The sequence below is a fragment of the Wyeomyia smithii genome, chromosome 2 (genome assembly GCF_029784165.1).
Source record: "Wyeomyia smithii strain HCP4-BCI-WySm-NY-G18 chromosome 2, ASM2978416v1, whole genome shotgun sequence".
In the NCBI taxonomy this organism is placed as follows: Eukaryota; Metazoa; Arthropoda; class Insecta; order Diptera; family Culicidae; genus Wyeomyia; species Wyeomyia smithii.
The window spans coordinates 256,699,998-256,720,829 of NC_073695.1; the positions used below are offsets into that span (position 1 = coordinate 256,699,998).

The following is a 20,832-nucleotide window of genomic DNA, read 5'->3' on the forward strand; positions in this document are numbered from 1 at the left end:
AAAAAAAATCGTGAATACTAAGCTTGAAAAATCATATCGCCTAATACAGTTTGTTGATGACTTATTCGCTGATTGAAAACTTGCGTCACTAATTAGCGAATTAGCGATTCAGTGAAAGGGTGCCCACTACGGCCAGAACGATATATTCTTCAAGCAATAACAACGATGCAACACGAGCGGAAAATAATGTTTCACTTCAAGCGCTCAGTTTCATTCTATTTTGCATACAATTTAAAACTTTCGGTGGATACATAAAGCAGCAACAAACTATCGTGAACAAAGAAAGAAAAAAAGCCGAGAACGACATCAGATAAATCATTCGAACTTGCTTGTAATCACTCGAACGCTGCGGCTCGTGAGGCTAATTACCTCGTAAGATGCGACATACACACTAACCGTGTTTATTTTCAGTGACACAAATTTTAAGCGCGGACACGTGTAGCGCTAGAAATCCTGACCCGATCAGTACCGCTAACGCCGCACCGCAATCGTATTTCTTGTTGATACCAATTGTGACAGCTGTCTTCGTTTGTAAAATGCGCGTGTTTATTTAATTAGCCATAGGTGATCTCGAAAAACAGGATATTAATACCGTCATACGTTTGTTGGAGGATAAAAAAACGGTACGGAATAGAATTCAACCTCATGTTGATTATGTCTCAATCTAATGTATAAAACAAACAAATGCATAAAAAATATTATTTCTCGTAAGTAGTACAAAAACAATACGAAAATATCCCGCTTTCCCCTCCGAGATTTATTTTGTCGGTGAAGGTCGAATGTGTGAAACTAAATGCTGCGCGTGTTTGCTGACTGACAGCGGAATTTTGTTTGTTCTAGACAATCAGGGTGGTATTTTAATTTAAGCCCAGATCAGCACACGTCATAGAGTTTGATCGACTGGAGCTATTTGCCAATAGCTAGCTAATTAATCTTGTGAAGCATTTCGGTTGTTTAAAGCAGCTGGAATGTAGCCGTCAGTACGAAATTACTTGCTCACTACCTCGCTGTAAGCGTTGGCGATGCAACAGAAATAACAAATGCAAAAACGTTTGTAAATGACAACTAGGCAGCAAGCTGCCATCAAGTGTTTGATTAGAAGCTCGATAGAACGGTCAAACACTTTTGTGGAATACTGCAAAGCCGAGTATCGTATCACTTAAAAATAATTCAAATTTCTGTCCATGCATATGTTCACACAATGATTCCTGCAAAAAAAAATTAAATTTACAGGTAATTTTTGAGCTTTTCTTTAATTTTCATATATATGTTAAAAAGTTTTTTTCATATGTAATTATTCCGCATTTTCTGTACCTAGTATACCTTACCAAATACACTATGATGCCCCGGGCCCCCACATTTTTGAGGCCCCCACAAAACGAGAAAAAGTTCTTTTCTCTATCAAAAATGAGATTCAATCAAAAGTTCAATTTACAGTAAGAAAACAGACCATTTCAATCTGAAACTTTCCTTCAGTGTTATACATCCATAAGAGTTCACCTTCGATTCTCTTGGAATGACACACATTAACACACCATTTGAATCGAACCAGCGCGCATGGGAGATCAAGCAGGAAAGAAAATAATCCACAAGTTTTTTTAATGTATTGCTGTTGATTCCGAAAATAAGTTTACCTGTCCGAATCAGGGATACTAGATTTGCGTTGCAAAACGCAGATTTTCAGAGTCCGTGTGCAGATTTTATTGACCTGCAGAAGTGTGTAGTTTTTTCCTAGTTTCTGTAGATTATTGCCAGCGTAGCCTTATATTTGCGCAGTCTTTCTCAAATTGTGTGCAAATTTTTGCTTGCGGATCGCATTTTTTTCAAATTGCGGTAGGTTTTATTTTTTGCGATATCAAGAAAAAAATTCCGGATTTCGAGCAGTTGCATACATTTATTTATTTGAGCCTAATGATCTCGAACGCAACTGGAGAAAGGTCTTTATCGAAAATGAAACTGATTGAAAATAGGTTGCGTACGACTATGAAGAATGAAAGGCTGTCAAACTTAGCATTGTTAAGTTGAGAGTACAATATTCTGAAGTAGCTGAATGTTGATTATTCAATCAATAAGTTCTTTGCAAAAAAAAAACTCGTAAGAAAAAATTCTAGCAAATTTTTGGTAACTTTTCAATAACAAATAAATGTTTTTAACTCGTACGATAAAAAAACGGGTTGGTTTTATTCTTGGGCCCCCACTGTAAACTGGGCCCCGGGCCCCCACAATCGTAAATCCGGCTCTGATGATGTCATCGAAAATCATTAGACATTAGTAACATTTGTGCTGATTCACGCTCGTCACATATAAGCTTTAACTAACGTTGGTTCGATTCGCAGAAGCATGCATACGCTCCTCTTTTCATTTAGCAGTGGACTGTTGTACTAATCGAACGTGAATCGTAAAATGGACCGTTGGACAGGTAAGGTAGCCGTCGTTACCGGGGCAAGCTCCGGAATCGGTTCGGCGACGGTGAAAGAACTCATCAAAGCTGGAATGGTTGTTGTCGGGTTAGCCCGCCGTGTGGAACGTGTGGAAGCACTGCGATCCGATCTGCCGGCGCACAGCCGGGAACGTTTGCACGCGGTGAAATGTGATATCTCTAAGGAGGAGGACATCCTCAACACCTTCCGTTGGATTGAGGGAAAACTAGGAGGAGTGGACGTTTTGATCAACAATGCCGGAGTTGCCCTTGGAGACTTTAACTTGATCGATCCCGGCAACACCGAGACGATCCGAAAAACGCTGGACACGAACGTCGTTGGGTTGGTAATATGCAGCCGCGAAGCGTTTCAGTCGATGAAAAAACGATCATTTGACGGTCACATTGTTCACATCAACAGCGTTGCCGGCCATGTTGTACCGCCCCTTCCGCGGTACAACATTTACTCCGCTAGTAAGTTTGCGGTAACGGCTATTACGGAAACGATGCGGCAAGAGTTTCGGGCTGAAGGCACCAAGGTTAAGGTTACGGTAAGGGTTGAGATATTTATCGCATGACATTCATCACGTATTGCTTGATGTAATTTTAGAGTATAAGTCCCGGTGCTATTGACACTGAGATGCTAAATCCAGAGTTCAAGGCTGCTGGGATACCCACCTTGGAGGCGAAGGATATAGCAGAGGCAATATTGTACGTTCTGAGTACACCACCGCGAGTACAAGTGCACGAGTTAACTATCAAACCTGTCGGAGAAGGTTTCTAAGTGTACATGGTTGATATGATGAATCGTTTGGATTATGCACAACTTGGTCAAAAAACAATAAAATAATACATTATTAAATTTGCGTTCCATTCCATTTTTTTTGTTTATCCAGCTTTTTGTCGATCGCTTTCGATTTATCTTATTCAAACCATTACTCAAACTCGTTGATATTTTACAATCTATTCTCTAGCATAGACCGGAAATGAAAAGTAATAATACTGAATGCCTGAACCTCTGCTTTAACTAACACGCAAATGTTTTTACGTAATATTACTAGATATTCAAAAGCATTGACAATTGCAATTCATGTTTTTGTTTTAAGCAACAAAGCGAATGATTTGTACCACAGGATACAACTTTTGATGTCAACATGCACAAATGAATGTAATTTTTATTGCCAAATCCATGTCGACTTTCTTTCATTCGAGTCTTCACATTGCAAACCATATAATTTGATGTTAGTTGAGTTGCAAAAACATATATTACTGATGACGCTTTCCGTACAAGTTCGCATTTCAATCCAGACCGATAATTTTCGCTTTTTTTCTGAAGATGTCGCCTATTGATACACGTTATTCATAAAAAAAAAACCACGAATGCATTTACAAAAATTGAAGATTGAATTTAATTTGTTTTAGACGTATATGCGAGCTCACAATTTTACACTTTCTCCTTCGTACTAATTTTGCCAATGTGAATTGTAATTTTAGGTTAGATGAATATTCTAGAATTAGTTTTAATTAGCAATATTTTATAATAAACCGAGTAAATCTACTCACGGTTAATCTAAACAAAATTTTCAATACTTTTCGATAACTATAATTAAATTGTATATATGCTTCAAACAACGTCTACCAGCACTAGTTCCACTTGTTCGATCTTTCAATTCTGTGTCGTCACTAATAATGACGTTTCTTCACTATCGCATTATCCATTGTTATTCGAATTGCGCCCCTGTCTATTATTGTAGAATCTATGACGCCGAGAGGTGCTCGACGTCATAGATTCTACAAATATCCCAACGTAGTTTTAACACAATTCTGATATTGTTCAAAACTAATTTGATTTTATAATTTCTAATGAGATTCTTCAATGATTCTAAGACGACTGTATAAATATTCTCTAACGATTATTGATAATTATTGGATTTGTTTAACTTTGATAAAATGATTTCTTATTGATTCCAAATTATTTCAAAACAATGCTGATATAATTAGGAAAAGTTCTTATAGTGATTTCAAAATTCAAAAAGAACTAAAGTATTTTTTAACAAATAAAATTTAAAAAAGTTTAAAAATAAATCCAAAAAGATTATTTGAAAATCAGACAAAAATGATTCTGAATTGATTGTAAAATTTTTAATACATCATTCAAAAAATTGTTCCAAAATAATTCTAGCAAATCTCTATAAAATCATTTTGAATTACTATTAATTAGAATTAAAAAAAATCATTCTGAAACAAATTTTGAACTGAATAAATCTTGATACTTTTTTCAATTACCCGCCTTTCTTACCCACACCAAAAAGCTCTTTTTAAGCCCCCTGATAGTGGACGCAATTAATCTCAGCTCGACTGCAAAACAAAATTCAAAACTTAAACTAGAAACAAATAGGCTGAGATTTGAAAATTTTGAGAATGAATATTACAGAGTGAAGTTATATTAAGCTAGTACTAAATTGGATTCCCAGTGGAGCTTGGCTTCTTTTACGAAATCCTTCAATACAAATTATGCAAGCTATATTGTTATACATATACACTGTTTGGAACTTAAACAATTCTAAAACAATTAAAAAATGTTTCTAAAATGGTTCTGAAAAAATATTGTTCCTATAATGATAAAAAAGTTTCCTTGTCGATTTGAAATTATGCAAATGCTTCTGATGTATTACTAAAGGAAAAAAGTTTTTTTACTCAAATCAATTCCTAATACACTGAATTCTGTTTTTACGTGATTTTATTTTACACGATTTTTTTACGCGAATCGCTCGAAATTACGCGATTTTTTTTACGCAATTTTCTTGAAATTACGCGATATGTGACATGGGAAATATTATTAATGAGCCAAGATGTAATATATATACATAAATATATATATATATATATATATATATATATATATATATATATATATATATATATATATATATATATATATATATATATATATATTTATATATATATATACATACACCCGTATACACACATACTTACCACACAGCGAAAGATTTTGTAACGACCGAATCTTTTTTTACACGATTTGCTCAAAACTACGCGTTTTTTTTGCGCGCACGCATCAATCACGTAAAAATAGAATCCAGTGTAGATTGTTTTTTTTTTTTGTATTTATTTTCTATTATCATTAAATTAGCTTTAAAATGGTCTTTTGTTATTAAATCAATTTAATCAATTGGTACTAAAACTGTTTGCAAAAACCATTTAAAATGATTTTAAAAATTATTTTTAAATGGTCATTAAATGATTTTAATTATGCGTCATTTTTACGTGGACTTAGGATTTCGGAATTACCGCGTTTTTTAATGCAGATTTTCAAAAAAAGTCGTTTTTACGCGGCATGCTTCCAATGGTTTTTCATTTTCAAATCGTTTATATAGAGTTTTCGATGAGTTTACTCAATCCAATCAGTGAATATCCACTGATTTGATCCAACCTTTTTATATTTTTTCTTTATCTTCAGCACGATTCACAAGAGAAAATAACACTACTGTTGATTCTTTTTCGAAAGTATAGTAAAGAAATGAATAAAAATCTTTAGCAATTGAAGTTGGTTTCGACGCGGACTTCGGGATTTAAGCGGCCGGGGTGAGATTGTGCCAAACAAACCCATTTTCAACAGCCTGCCCGGACGAACACATAAGATTCGCATGGATTCCTTAGGATTCTTTCAATTGGAATCGTGAAGCGTCCTCGATGAGAATTCCTGAAAAAAGAATCCTCCAGAATGCCCAGTCTATAGGGCTAGGATTCCTGAATGAGAATCGTGTAATGAAAATCCCTCAGATTTCTTAGGATTCTCCACATTGGAATCGTGAATCGTCCTTGATAAGGAATCCTGAAAAGGAATCCTCAAGACTGCCCTGTCTATGAGGTTAGGATTCTTGAATGAGAATCGTGTAATGGGAATCTTTCGGATTCCCTAGGATTCCTCACATTGAAATCGTGAAGCATCCTTGATGAAGACTTCTGGAAAAGGAATCCTCAGGAATGCCCTGTCTATGGGGCAAGGATTTTTGAAGGAGAATCGTGTTAGGAGAATTCTTAGGATACGAAACCTTTCACTTCAACCGTTATGTGCTCGACGGGGTTTATGGGTACCCCAAATTAAAGTACTTGTAACTTCTGCAATTTTCATTCGATACTTGATGCTTGTGTGATACTTGTAGCACCATATTTGAACAGAATCTTACAATTAATGGTTCAAAGTTCTTAAAATTACTTCCACAGGCCATTTGTTAGCTGAGGTCGTTTTCCGGTCTGGGGGCATCATTCCGGTCCCGAATATACCAATATTGGATGGTATTTGACCTTCTTCTATTTAATTGTTTTTATGGTCACTAGAAGCGCCAGTGGAATCAATTCCGGAAGGACCAAAATGATTGCCATCGCATGGCAATCGCAATGGCCTGTTGAAGTAATTGTGTGTAACTTATACCAATAACTGTTAGATTTTGCCCAAATATTCATGAAATTCCTCAGTTTTCGGAATATCGGATTCCCGGAGAAGAGAGAATTCTCGGGCATCGCTGACGCTAATTTGAAAGTAGATAGGTTACTGGATCTTTTGGTGCCATCGAAATTGAATGAAAATCACAAGAATTTACAAGATATAAGAATTTTGAGCACAAAACGGTTAAAGTCAAAGGTTTCGTATCCGAAGAATTCTCATAACACGATTTTCACTCAAGAATCCCAGTCCCATATACAAGATATTTTTGAGGATTCTTTCGTCAGGATTCCTTACTGCGGACGCTTTACGATTCCATTGTGAGGAATCCTAGGGAATCTATGCGAAACCTATGGGTGCGACTAACGTATATATGAGTTTATTCTAACCGGGACGTCACCCAAGCAACAATTGAAACATAATAAAAAAAAAAATTGTGATCAATTGTTGCACTAATGAAATTCCGAGGTTTAAGAAACATTTTTTGTTACTACGATGAAATTGTAAAGAAACAAGCAACAACTAAAGTGGCATCGCTGCTTCAAAAATCTTCACACCAACAACGTAATTCGCGAGGTTAGATTTGTTGTTGAAACGTATAAACGGAATTTGAAAACCTAGCCTTCACTGAATAGATCTAGTGGGTGGAGCGTATAGGTTGCCAACGTGATGCTTGCGAGAAACAAAAAACAAACACACAAAAAAACTTCTAAAAGTTGCTGTCATGTTCTAAAGCCATGTAACAGCAACTTTTGCTCGATCGTTCGCCTTATATTTGTTTTTGAGATGAGGTTATTTACTGCGTTGTAACTTTTGGGTGCTTGGACTAGAAGTCGTCCAAAAAGTGTGGGTTTCTAAACGAAATATGATAAATTGCTTTGAATTTCATGATCACGCTGAGGTACTGATGAATTGAAGAAGCAAAATTAAAAATTGGTAATGACCATTGCATTGGCATGACAAGGGAGGCAATATTTAAAACTGAGCCTTGAACTTGCAATGCAGCATTTACCATGTTGTTATCAAATTCCATGCATAAGTTCATACACATTGCGGTTTCATTCTTGAAACTTGTGTTGAAACAACGAAAATGTTACAAAAACTAAAAAAATCTAATACCGCGAGAGTCATTTTCATTTGTTAACCATCAGTTACACGATTGTTTGGTCAATATCAATTCCAGACATAGGTTTTGTATACTTCTAAAGTGAAATTACCAAGATACAGGATTAAATTAGGAATTAACTTTCTCAGAAACGCATTTTGATTCAAAATGGGAGCAAGTTTACCGTCTCTCGTGATGAGTATATTGTTCTTTATGATGTTGGTTAGATTCTTCAATTTCATCTGGAAAAGAGATAGACACATTATGATAATCAGTCTTATGCTATACACTCAGTTTTTTTACGCTGGGAATACGTACCTCGTAAAAAACCACGTTAAATACGCGGAAATCAAATCTGCGTTGAAAAACCGCGGTAATTCGAAATCCCGCGTAAGAAACATGGTTGATTCGAAAATGCGTCTAAAAATACGCGTTCATTCAAAATACCGCGTAAAAAATATCCTCGTAAAAAACCGCGTAAAAATATTCTGTACGGATCGCAGAGACGATTCCTCTCACGATTCTGTCGCCGAGTCGCCGAGATTCCTAAATTTGGATTCTTGAGGTTTTCCATAAGCGATTCGAACAGATTCTGTCCGTATCGCAGAAACGATTCCTTTCACGATTCATTTGGATTCTGTAGGATTCTTGAGAAGGTTTTCCATATGCGATTCTTATAGATTCTGTTCGTATCGCAGAAACGATTCCTCTCACGATTCGTTTGGATTTTTGAGGATTCTTGAAAAGGTTTCCCGTATGTGATTCGCACAGATTCTGTACGTATCGCAGAAACGATTCCTCTCGCGATTCCGTCACCGAGTTATAGGAATCCCGGGAATTCTTACTCAGGATTCTTAGCGTGTTAGTTAGGGTGGGATGGCTCGCAAGACCATCCTTTCTTGAATAAATTTCCTCGAATACTTAACCAAGAAGGACTAGTCTTCGACCCGGAAGAGATGGCTGACAAATCACGGGTTGGATGGCTCAATCTCACCCCGGCTGACAGTAGTTTTAAAATTATTGTTATATTATTCTATTATATGTATTATTATGTGATTTAAAATTGTTTTTGTTATTCTGAAATGCTTCTTGAACGAAAAAATATTCCAGACCGATTCTTGAAAGATTCTGAAATAAATTAGACCGATCCTCAAATGATGACACTGGGAAGTGTTAGAAAAATGATTACATAATGACATCAAAATGATTTGAAAATGATTCTGGAACGATTTTAAAATAATTCTAGAATGATTCTAAAATGACTCCAAAATGATTCCAAACTAATTCCAAAAGTGTTCTCAAATGATAAAAAAACTGAAAAGAATTCCATAACGTTTTTGAAAAGATCCTAAAACGATCATAAAAAGATTCTTACAAATTATTACAAAAATGAATACAAACTGATTCCAAAATAATGCTTTAATAATTAACCCTCTAGTGCCCAAAGCCGCCAGCTTCAATAAATGGTTAAAAAGAGTTTATAATGGTTCATAGTGATTCTATCGAAGCCCGTCTAGAAATTAGCTTGGACACTAGAGGGTTAAGAACAGATGATAAATGATTCCAAAATTCTCGATTCTCGAATCAAATCTAAAATGATTTTAAAATGAATATAAAATAACTATTCTAAAAGATTCTAAAATGATTACATAATAAATACAAACTGATTTGAAAATAATTCTTAACTAATTCGAAAAATGATCATCTAATTTGAGAGATCCTGAAATAATTCTGAAATGTTTTCAAAAATATTCTAAAATAATTTCAAAACAGTTCTAAAATGATTCCAAATTAATTCTGGTATTTGGTACTAAAATGATTCTGAAATTATTCTTAAATTATTCTAACATGATTCTAAAAGGATTAATAAAAGATTCCAAAGGATATCGAAATGATTCAAAAATAATTCTAAAACGGTTCTGAAATGATCCTAAAATAAACCAAAAACGATCATTAAAAATTCTGAAAAACAATTCTAAAATTTTTCTATAAAAATCATTGCAAATACAAACCAATTTCAAAATAATTCTTAGATGATCTTTTTCAAGATCACAAAATGATTCTGAAATGAATCTCAAACTATTCTAATATAATTCTGGAATGTTTCTTAAATGGTTCTCAAATGATTCTGAAATCATGCCAAACTTTTTTTTAAATTTTTCTAAAAAGAGTTGAATAGGATTCTTTAATCATTATAAAATGATTTCAATAGGATTCTAAAATGGTTCTATAATAATTATAAAATTATTATAAAATGGTTCTAAAACTATTCTAATATGGCCGTTCTAGCTATAAATTGATTTCAGATGATACATTGATTCTAAAATTATTTTAATATTATTCTAATATGGTTAAAATATATTTCTAAAACTTGCCTAAAATAATTAAGAAATTATTCTGAAATTGTTCTAAAATGATTCTGAAATGATTTTAAAATGATTCCAAAATGATTCAAAATATTTTCTAGAATGGTTCTTAAATGTTTGTTAAATGGTTAAATTATTCCAAATGGATTCTAGAATGAATTTTAAATGATTTTAATATAATTCCTAAATAATTCTTAATTGATTTCAAAATAAATGATAAATAAATGATAAATGATTATAACATGGATAACAAGGATACTAAAAAGATTCTCAAGTGATTCCAAGATTATTCTAAAAGGATCTTGAAATGATTTTGAAACGACTCAAAATAATTTTAAAATGATTCAAAAATTATCCCAAATGTCAAAATTCTTAAATGATTTTAATATGATACTTATATGATTATTATTAAATGATTCAAATATGATACTGAAATTATTCTAAAATGATTGTGAAATGATTCCAAAAGGATTCTGGAATGATCCTGAAATGATACCAAAATAATTTTGAGAATATTCTAAAATGATTCTAGCATGATTCTCTAATGATTAAAAAATTATTCTGAAATGGTTTATGAATGATTTTAAAATAATAATGAAAATCAAATGATCATAGAAGGATTCCGAAATGATTCCAAAATTATTCTGAAATGGTTTCAAAATGATTATGAAATGATTCGAAAATACCCTGAAATGATTCCATAATGATTTCATAATTTTTTTAAAATCAATCTAATATGATTCTCAAATTATTATAAAACGATTCCAAAAGAATTCTGAAATGATTCTAAAGTGATTTTAGAATGATTCCAAAATGATTCTGGAATGATTCTTTTATGAATCTAAAAGTTCATTAAGCAGACAGTATGAGCAGTAGGGAAAGCGAAAAATAAGCGGACTGGAAATATAATATAGATTTGGATAAATATACCACATCCCGACGGAACTTGAACCCGCAATCTCCCTGTCTCCGGCATGGTGTTTTGACCAAATAAACTACGGGGGACGGTGGTACTGTTCCACAATCTATATCGTATCATTGAACCTAAAAGTATCAGAAAAAAATATAAAATGATTATAAAATGTTTCCAAAAAGATTTTGAAATGATTCCAAAATGATTCTTAAGAGATTCCTAAACAATTCTAAAATTATTTTAAAACTGTTCTAGAATGATTCTAATATGATTCTAAAATGATAATCAAATGATTCTAATATGATTTCGATATGATCCCAAAATGGTTTTGGAATAATTCTATAATAATTTCAAAATGATTTTTAAATGACTCCTAAATGGCTCTGGAATGATTTCAAAATGAACCTAAACGTATCATAAAAAGATTCTAAAATTATTGTAACATAATTCCGAAAGGATTTTTGAATGATTCTAAAACAAAATGACTTCTTAATTATTCCATACCCATTTGGTTCTAGAATGATTCTAATATGATTTTGAAATGAATATGAAATTATTCCAAAATGAAATTATTCCAAAACGATTCTGAAATAATTGAAAAATGGTTCTAAAATGATTCTGAAATATTTCTAAAATGATGCCAAAATGATTGTCAAATTATTACAATATGATTCTTAGAAGATTATAAATTAATTCCCAATTGATTCTGGATTGATTATAAAATTATTTCAAAATAATCCCCAAACTGAGGCATTCCATGGAGAATAAGTAAAAAAAAAATTTTTTTAAGTAGGATGTTATTTTCGATTTCACTGAAACTTTTCACAGTTGTTCCTTTTTGCTGAAACGGTCATTTTACGATATCAGAGTCGCCAATGCTGTTCCAAAATGGCCTATCCATAATGGTAACTGATGGATAACAAATTTTAAATCAGAAAAACGGCTTAATTGATTGAAATGGTGTCTTTAGCAAAGTTGTAGGTACAAAAATTGCAGATTTAAAAAAAATATACACTGCTTTTTTACAGTTTCTTGTGCCAAATTTTCGAAATTGTCACAAATTATTAAACATCTCAAAAAGTCTATTTAAAAAGAAATAAATAGTTTACACATTGGAGATTACAATATGTACTTCTAACTGTCAAAATTAGGTGATGGTCATTTGAAAAATAAAAAATTATGAACATTTGAGTATTTTAACGTTTTCACTCTGTTTTTTTTTTAATTTTTTGAGTGTTTTTTTGCAGCTACACATTGCAACATTAAAATTTAATCACTAAGAGCACCAATCATTGGTGCTCTTGGTGCTCTTGGTGATTAATTGGTCGATCATTTTCCTACTGCCCTGTTGAAATTGAAGGAACAACTGTGAAAAGTTTCAGCGAAATCGGAATCGATCGATCAACATCGATTTGCCTCAACTACTCTAGAGAAATATGAATATCTAAATTAAACCTAATATGATTATAAAAGGATAATACAATTATAACAAAATATCAAAATGATTCTAAACTATTTTGAAAATGGTTCTTGAGTTGAGTTAAAAACGCTATTAATATTAATTGATTCTGAAATGAATTATGAATGATTTGAATATTTAAAAATTATTCTAAAATGGTCATAGGACGATTTTAAAAAAGAATCCTAAAATAATTATAAAATCATCTTAAAATGGTTCTGAAATGATTTTAAAATGATCTTGTTGTAATGTGAAGCGTTACATGATTGTAAAATGTTTCTGGAATGTTAGTGATTCAAAAAAATTGTTTACGATTTTCTTATTGATTTTGAAATTATATGGTTATATATGGTTCTTGAATATCGATCGTACAAAAATCTAAGTCAAAGAAAGCTTGGAAAGTGTTTAAAAACTTAAAGTCAACAACTACTGAAAAAAAAGATGGTACTTAATGAGATAGTCTTGAAAAAAAAAATATGTTTTCAAATTTTTTTGGAGTTTTGAATTTTTTTTCCGGAGTGAAATATATTTTTCTCAGTGTTTTTTGTCATGATCCATAATGTTATTATTTTTTAACTTTACCGAAAACACTATTTCAATCAAACAATCAATCAGTCAAATAAAGAAAGATTTTATTATGCAGCATCATATTCAGAACAATGAAGATTAAAAATTTAATATTTAATTATCAAACGATATCATGCCTTAAACCAATTTCAACCAGCGAAACCAGCAATGTATTCAAAAGTATATTTTTTTTACTAAATTGTGTGGATTAGCTTTTTTATTGATAGCTGGCATGTAATAAATAATATCAATAAAGTAAAAAAAATTACTTCCATAATAATAAATATGGCAACCGTGTCTTTCGTATCTGATTTTCTTTTTCAGGAAATTTTTTAGAAGAAAATTTTGTTAACATATGGCGTATTTGTGAAGAATAAAAACAAAACAAGTTAACCATTTCAGTTAATATCATGTTTAAGTTAGTAAAACTGAAAAATTAATTATAAGAAGTCAGAGGCGTCGCGTGGTATTTTGTCACATGTGCACCAAACATCTATTCGAAATCTTTTTCCTTAAAAAAAGAAGAAAATCAAATCAAAGTGTTTGATGCTTTAAATGAAAGGCTTCCGCTCATATGATTATTTGCTTCTGTATGTTCTTATATTTCGAAAATTACATATGTTCGGATATCAGGGAATACGGTAGCTGTGCAGTGCACACTGCACATGTTGCACAGGTGGACCCGACACCACTGTACGAAGTAAAGTACATAATCATTCAGCTAAGGTGAATTCACGCTTTCCCAAGGTTTAGTTGTTGAGAACTCAGCGAGAAATAATTCAACTATTTCTTTAGTTTTGTGATTTTGTGTTTTTGTGTATTTGCATTAGTAGTTTGGACACCCCCTCTCCCCCTAAATCTTTACATAATTTGTGGATGACCACTAACCAGAATATAGCAGCAACGCGTATACGATAACAAAATACGACATATGACATGCCAACGTGCATTTCGCGTATCAAGGGAAATAAAATCTGTATAATCTAAATCTAAACAATCCGCTGTAATGGTTATTTGATTAAATCTGTTTTTAAGTAGGATAAATCTGAATGGCTATAATAAAACCACAGACTAACAGACGTAACACTGGAACGTAGCTCCATCGCAACAAAAAACGATCTTTTCAAATTTCCAATCACATAACAGTAATCGCGCGAAAACACCGTCTGGGGCGCTGTCATGCAATCTCATACATATTTTGTGGTTGACACCTGGGAGGGAGAAACGAATACTACACTCAAAACAGAGAACACGCACATGCGTCGTTTTCTGATTGCGTGTAACTATCTTCTTGCTGTAACGCATGCATGACTCGAGCGAAGTTTTTTGTAACATCAGGAATTCGCGTTGATGGTGTTGCTGATATTTGTTTGGTTTTTGCGTGCGAAAAAGCAGGAAGGAAATATTTTTGCTTTTGTCATCACGCACATTTGGACAATTACATATGAGAGCTCACATAAGTGCGAACAGCCTTCAAAATCTTTTTCAACGCGAATGATGTGCAAATTTTGCAGACTAATTTTTCGAGTCTGTGTTTTTTTTTTTTCAAATTTGCCGTTGTATAAAAGTTTTTTCAGAGTTTTGAGTTCGAGTTTCCGTAGTGAAGTATATTCGAAATTGTAACCAAAGCCTTAAATCCAGAGAAGCGCAAGTTTAATGATCGAAGTACGCTAGCATGATTTTTACTTAAAGCTTATGGAATTTATTATTTTACGTAAAAACAAACCAAAATATTTTGTGAAACGACAATGAATGCAAAAACTGTTGGCAATGAATATGTTTTCGAGCAACGAAAGGTATCAGTTATAACAATAGTCATCTCAAAAAATGCTTTTTTTCTTGGTTCAAATTGACAGTCGATGACAGCTCATTCTGGTTCATTTTGACACTTACACAGCTTCGTATCCGTTTCTCCCTCCCAGGTTGACACATGCAGTAACGCCGGCGCTGATGTCGAAATACAAGGAACAGCGCGAACACGGCAGTAGATGGTGCTAGTGTTACTAACGTAAAGTACTGAAATCATCCGAACGATGATTTTATTGAAAATTTGTTCGAAGTGTTATGTCTGTTAGTCTGTGATAAAACTATGAAATAACTTTATTACAGCTACAAGGGCCCACACTACAAGAGGGTGTTAGACCTATATTTTAAAATCAAATATATGAATATACGTTTGGGTCGGCAACCTTTAACGCAGGTTTAAGAGTGTCTGTACAGTTTGAATGAGAACTTTAATGACATAAAAGAGACGTCATTCAAAGGATCGCTTGAGGTTATAAAAAAAAACCTGCGTTTGTAGATAGTCACGAGCACAGACCCAAAAAAATGTGAATATAAATTGTATGAATTCAATCTTTGGTACAACTTAAAACCATCATCTGAGTTCTAGTTATGTACATATAATGTTCTCTTACTTCCATGAATGAATATAATTTTTCTAATAATATTGGTCATGCCAAGTCGATTCTTGGGTGAATTTTACTATAAAAGTACCAAATAAAAATATTATGGAATTATATAAAAAAAAATTACAAAAAAGTTGATTGGCCATTATATCTTTTGATATAGTGCTGCGCTTTATGTGTTTTTAAAAACCAATAAGTTTTATTGTAGCACGGCACTAGGTCAATTGCACTCTACAGCTTTGTTACCTGACGCTACTGTCAAAAACGTGAACAAAATCGTTCGGTATGCAACTTAAAGTTCTAGTTGTAGATACCGTACAAGATTGTGCAGACCGTCGAAAACGGTCTCAGCTCAAAAGCATCTTCAATGACGTTTGTGAAGTTGTCATGCCATTGTTGACAATTAACAGAAGGAGAATTTAGAATTTGAAGAAAAGAATTTCTCTTGATTTTCCGTTCGAAGTTACCTTTATTTTTGATCTTTTCCCACTCATCAGCCATGATTGCAGCTCACAATTGTAAATAAATTGGCGATTTTATCAATGACCTCACGTAAGTCAAAGTGCTCTTAAAAACTTAATAGTCTCTCGATACTATCTTAAGACAAAGAGAAACCTTCAACACAAGTTTTAATGTAGTTGTAAGGAGTAGTTTTATCGTACAGTTGTATCCTAATTAATGAACAGCGAATAACACACGTTCTGAATTTAATTTATTTTGATGCAGTATGTTTCTGTGTAAAAAATGATAAGCTTCGGTGCGACTCTAACAAAACTTTCATTAAATATGTTTACGGTTTAGAAGTTGTTTCTTGGGCACCTACGAATCTAAGAAAACTTATGACAAGAAAATTCAAAATTCGGGAATATGATTTGTAAATACTCGACACTCGGAAAAAAGTAAAACCAATGATTTAAAAAAATACCGCGTGAGAACAGCCTTTCTGGATAATCCGCAAAAAATCTTGTCATTTATCTTAGTAAAAATAAATGAAAACAAACATGTTACAAAATAATTTGATGAAACTCGGTTACTTAAAAGTAGTGTGTATTCTTTTTCCATAGCCTCGACACATCTAGGGTTTTTTTTTTGAAAACACATTTTTTTTAATGCTATAGAGTTTGAAGCAATGTTGCATAGAATTATGGCAAATCCAAAAACAATTGTGTCTAGAATTTGCATTTTTTTAACAGTTGACTTCGAGCTTCGCCAATTTGATATTTGATTATATTTTCTGGGGAAATAATTTATCCTCTATCTGTTTCATGAAACTCGATGTATTTGACAATAGTAATAGTGAAGAATATCAATAAAATATCCTGATACAGTTAATTTAAACCAGACAGATTCCCAGAAAAATACTGTTTAAAAAAAAAATTCTTAAATACTTTCGGGAACAAAACTCAAAATCATCACAGTCCTGGATCTCCAAAATCTCTTAAAATAACAAACCTGTTTATTCATTTCCAAGTGGACTGTTTTTCTTTAGCTCACTCCAAGGGACATTGAATTTCCTCATGAAGTGGTTTTAGTAACGTAAACCCGTTCTCATTCTATTCTCAACTTCCGGAGCAAAATTAGAAATATTTCGCAGATCAAATATACCTAGCAAAAGAAAGTAACACTACACTTCCTCTGCAGTTTTTATTCACTTAGATCTCCCCCCCAATTAGCCGCTTTCTCGTTATTCTTACGGGATAACAATTTTCGGCACGTTACGTATATATACCTATATAAAGATAAATATTTGCCCTTGAAAAAGTCAGCCTTGCACGGAAACACATCTGCGCTATGTTTTCTCAATAAGACGCTGCTGCCTACACTGAAACAAGTCGACATATATTCTCTATTAAATTTGTCCAATGAATTTAACGTACCAAAAGATCTCTCAATTTTATATGATTCCATTAGAAATCCATTTGTAATTTACAATAATTTTTACGAATCGCACAATGAAATAATTATTATCGGATTTTCAAATCAATTTTTTTGATATTCATTAAGACTAACATGTGACGCAAAAATTTAAATTTACCGGCAATATTGCGGAATACATTTCATAAAGTAGTTTCCAAATCAACATATAAATCTTATCGATAAATCAAAACGGGTGTTTTCTACTGCCCGACGTTTCGGCCAGGGGTTTTGGACTTTTTCAAGGGAAACTATTTAAAACATTTATTATAAACTATTTTTTTTTTTTTAAAGAACATGTAATGTAATGGGGACTCACTAGATTATCGTTTTTTAGTCAATGTGTCTGTTTTCTGTGGAATAGCATTGTTGAGTTTATACGCCTATCTGTATCTAAATTGATTAAATTTTAAAACTGTTTTACAAACGAAACTAATTTGAAAGCTTACAATCATTAAATTCATAGTTGTTTAATTTAATTTAATTTGCAATCTGCAATTTGTTTCGTTAAGTTTTGAGTACTAGCTTTGACAATTATGGGATTTGTTCTCTTCTCACTCTGTTTCGTTGCGAAATAATGTTTTTGATGGTGTGAAGTAACCCAGCGTAAGTGGTACTCAGCTGGTCTACGTCCGTACGATGATTGACGGTGTTTGTCGTGTTTGTAATGTGGCACATCTCCAGTATTGGCAAAGCTGTAGCTCGTTGGGTGTAGTCTACTACTGTCGTTTTGGTTAGATCGATCGTTAGGTGAATTTATTTGCATATTGTGGTTATGTGGATCGGTAGCTATGGCTATGTTGGCAGTTTTGTGTGCTCGATTTAACAGTCGTTTGATTAGCGATACTGGATAGTTATTTTGGCGAAGATGTTGTATTATAGTGTGATTTTGTTGGTCTATTGGTTTATTGGTGGTAATTTGGATCACTCTTTTTATAGAATTTCTGGCAACGTTCATTTTTGTTTGCATTGGGTGGAAGGAGAAGTAGTTTAATAGTCTTCCAACATAGCCATAGCTACCGATCCACATAACCACAATATGCAAATAAATTCACCTAACGTTTCACAACATACATCCGACTTACGAACCACAACTGCTAATCCAAGCCGAACTGAAGTCATCACAATGTACCGTTCAATCACCAACATTCCACAATTAAACACAGCAATATCAAGGATCCTCAGCTCCGATTTTCCTCAAATCCGACTTGCCTACAGACCGATCGGAACCATCAAACAGCTACTACCCCCATCAAAGATCCAGTACCATCCACCCAACGATCTTGCGTCATCTACAGCATTCCATGTACTGATTGCCAGATGTGCTACATAGGAATGACCAGGAACCAACTGAAAACACGGCTCAGCGGACACAAATCCAATATAAACAAATATGCCAGCCTAATTGAAAACCGATCTGCCAACTCGAACACAGACAACGACATAGCAGCGCTAAGTGAAAAAACAGCACTCATTCAACATGCCATCCAACTACAACACAATTTCGATCTAACCAAAACGACAATAGTAGACTACACCCAACGAGCTACAGCTTTGCCAATACTGGAGATGTGCCACATTACAAACACGACAAACACCGTCAATCATCGTACGGACGTAGACCAGCTGAGTACCACTTACGCTGGGTTACTTCACACCATCAAAACACCATTTCGCAACGAAACAGAGTGAGAAGAGAACAAATCCCATAATTGTCAAAGCTAGTACTCAAAACTTAACGAAACAAATTGCAGATAGGTATACAGTATAGATAGTGCAGTACGGTACGGCAGTGATTAGTGCACAATAGTTCGAAAAAAAAATTAAATTAAATTAAACAACTATGAATTTAATGATTGTAAGCTTTCAAATTAGTTTCGTTTGTAAAACAGTTTTAAAATTTAATCAATTTAGATACAGATAGGCGTATAAACTCAACAATGCTATTCCACAGAAAACAGACACATTGACGAACAAATGATAATCTAGTGAGTCCCCATTACATTACATGTTCTTCAAAAAAAAAAAAAAAAAATTGTTTCTAATAAATGTTTTAAGTAGTTTCCCTTGAAAAAGGCCAAAACCCCTGGCCGAAACGTCGGGCAGTAGAAAACACCCGTTTTGAATCCGTGACAGACTGCGTAGCCGAAACCCAACCCAGAAATTAAAAATTTCCAGTCGTACTACACTTAAAACTTATCGATAAATCCAATGAAAAACACACGTCGCCGGGACTTTGGACTTCTTGTCAGTTTACAAGTGAAGTTTTGTTTTGACGTTTGGATTTGGTATCGAATAATCCAGATTGTTATTCAAAATGGCTACACCACGAAAAGACTGCGTCGTATTGGGCGATTGGAAGGATATTTGCTTATCTCCAATGGGTAAGTTAATTTTCTATACTTCATTTGAGTTTAAACCTTCATAGATATTCACAACTATAGATCACACCGAAGAAATTGGCACTTAGCAAACCGTAGGGCAAACAACGAACGGACCATTGGAACTGGGATCAAGTGGCCAACTTTTCAGAACCGGTAATTTCTTTTCAGGAAGTCGGTAGTGAAATCTCTCAATAGTTTTTTTTTTTTTTTTTTTTTTTTTTTTTTAAGGGGGGATTTGTTAGTAGCTTAAGTAAATATTAGTAAATAATGAGTATGTGTGTCCAATCACAAATGGTGACTTCTCAACACTGTTAGAAATTTGTAATTCTAATTGTTAGGATTTGTTTGCTTTCCCAATTAGGACTTATCATTCGTAGGGATTTAAACCTACTTGTCAGAAAAGGGGAAGTAAACTTACAACTAACTTAATTGCTAACTTATTGGCTATAAAGAGAGCTTATCGTAGCAATTGAGGATTGCAACGATTTTTGTCGAAAATTGTTAATAATTTTATTTGACATAGTTTCTAATGGTTCAACACCAGTAAGTCTATGTAATTCGAGTGTACCAAACCAAGGAGGACGCTTCAAAATCATTTTCAGAATTTTATTCTGAATCCTTTGGAGCGTTTTCTTCCTTGTTGAACAGCAACTTGACCAGATCGGTACAGCATAGAGCATTGCTGGTCTAAAAATTTGTTTGTAAATCAAAAGTTTGTTCTTTAAACAAAGTTTAGAATTCCTGTTAATGAGAGGATATAAACATCTCGTATATTTGATGCACTTGGCTTGTATACTCTCAATGTGCTCTTTGAAAATAAGTTTTTTAT

The 20,832-nt window shown here is 33.2% G+C and overlaps 1 protein-coding gene across 1 annotated transcript; it reads left to right on the forward strand.

The window, feature by feature from the left end:
- Window positions 1–2,341: 2,341 nt before the first annotated feature.
- Window positions 2,342–3,281, forward strand: LOC129723511 (farnesol dehydrogenase-like). Its single transcript, XM_055677777.1, has 2 exons — window positions 2,342–2,970; window positions 3,030–3,281. Exons 1-2 carry the CDS (start codon window positions 2,404–2,406, stop codon window positions 3,201–3,203), a joined length of 741 nt encoding a protein of 246 aa, XP_055533752.1. The 5' UTR covers window positions 2,342–2,403; the 3' UTR covers window positions 3,204–3,281.
- The last annotated feature ends 17,551 nt before the right edge of the window (window positions 3,282–20,832 follow it).